The 900-nt window shown below is 35.4% G+C and overlaps 1 protein-coding gene across 1 annotated transcript in view; it reads right to left on the minus strand.

Annotated features, from left to right (window-relative positions):
* The window catches only part of MELLADRAFT_118739 (uncharacterized protein), a gene marked incomplete at both ends in the record, with an annotated part of 1583 nt that extends 741 nt beyond the window's left edge, over window positions 1–842 (minus strand). Inside the window, 4 exons of the mRNA XM_007419757.1 lie at window positions 1–134; window positions 232–297; window positions 436–639; window positions 710–842. Coding sequence (XP_007419819.1) covers window positions 49–134; window positions 232–297; window positions 436–639; window positions 710–842 — 489 coding nt within the window. The remainder of the gene's footprint in view (window positions 135–231; window positions 298–435; window positions 640–709) is intronic.
* Window positions 843–900: the final 58 nt, after the last annotated feature.

Genomic DNA, 900 nt, shown 5'->3' on the forward strand with positions numbered 1-900 from the left:
CAGACTGAAGAGTAAAAGCTTGAGCTAAAGTTTCAGTTGAAGGAGGTTTTAAAAATTAGGTATAGATGATTCTTGAAAATTAGGATCCATAATCCAAGTCGAAAGTTGATGATCTTTTTTAATCGAATTTCGTCCTATTGAAGTTCACAAAAAAAAATTCAACTCAAAATTCAAAATTCATGTTCTGGTTTTGTTAATCAAGATGATGAGAAACCCAAAAAAAAGATTTACCACCAATATCAGCTACAAAATGACCATAAGATTTTTCCATTTTCATTCGTTTTGGAATTGAACTATCTACTTGATTCAACCAAAAAGTAAGAATGAACCGATTAGAGATCATCAAACTATCAAACCAATAGGAAAAAGAAAAACGATTTCCAAAAATAGACCAATCGAAATCTGCTCAATAAGACTCTATAAAGCTTAATGCACCTGATGGTAGTCCATTTCCATTGATAACTACATCTGCTTTTCCTTTTCCTTTCAAATCACTATGACTTGTTACATTGACCAGATTTGTTCCAACTGTGTCTGTCGGTTTCAAATATGGTCGAACAAATTTATCGTACATGTAAGTGACGTTGAAGAGAGAAAGCAGATCGGATGATCCACTAAGGGGAGCAGGTGTAGCATGACCTAATGGATTATCAAAACAAATACTTATTAGAGAAGTGATACAATAGAAGGATGTATATGAACAACTCACCTGTCTCGATGACGGGGAAGAAGAGGGTTTTTGAGCTCGGTTTGGGTTGAAGAGTCGGATAAGATTTGGGTTCGGTACATGTACTAGGACTAAGATGATTCGATAACTTCGGATTGACATCTGGAGGAGCCATAAGAATTTCCGGAGTGAAATAGATTGATGACAAGAAGCACCAGTTTGAGCAGGATGAT

This window comes from Melampsora larici-populina, assembly GCF_000204055.1.
Source record: "Melampsora larici-populina 98AG31 unplaced genomic scaffold MELLAscaffold_481, whole genome shotgun sequence".
NCBI classification, from domain to species: Eukaryota; Fungi; Basidiomycota; class Pucciniomycetes; order Pucciniales; family Melampsoraceae; genus Melampsora; species Melampsora laricis-populina.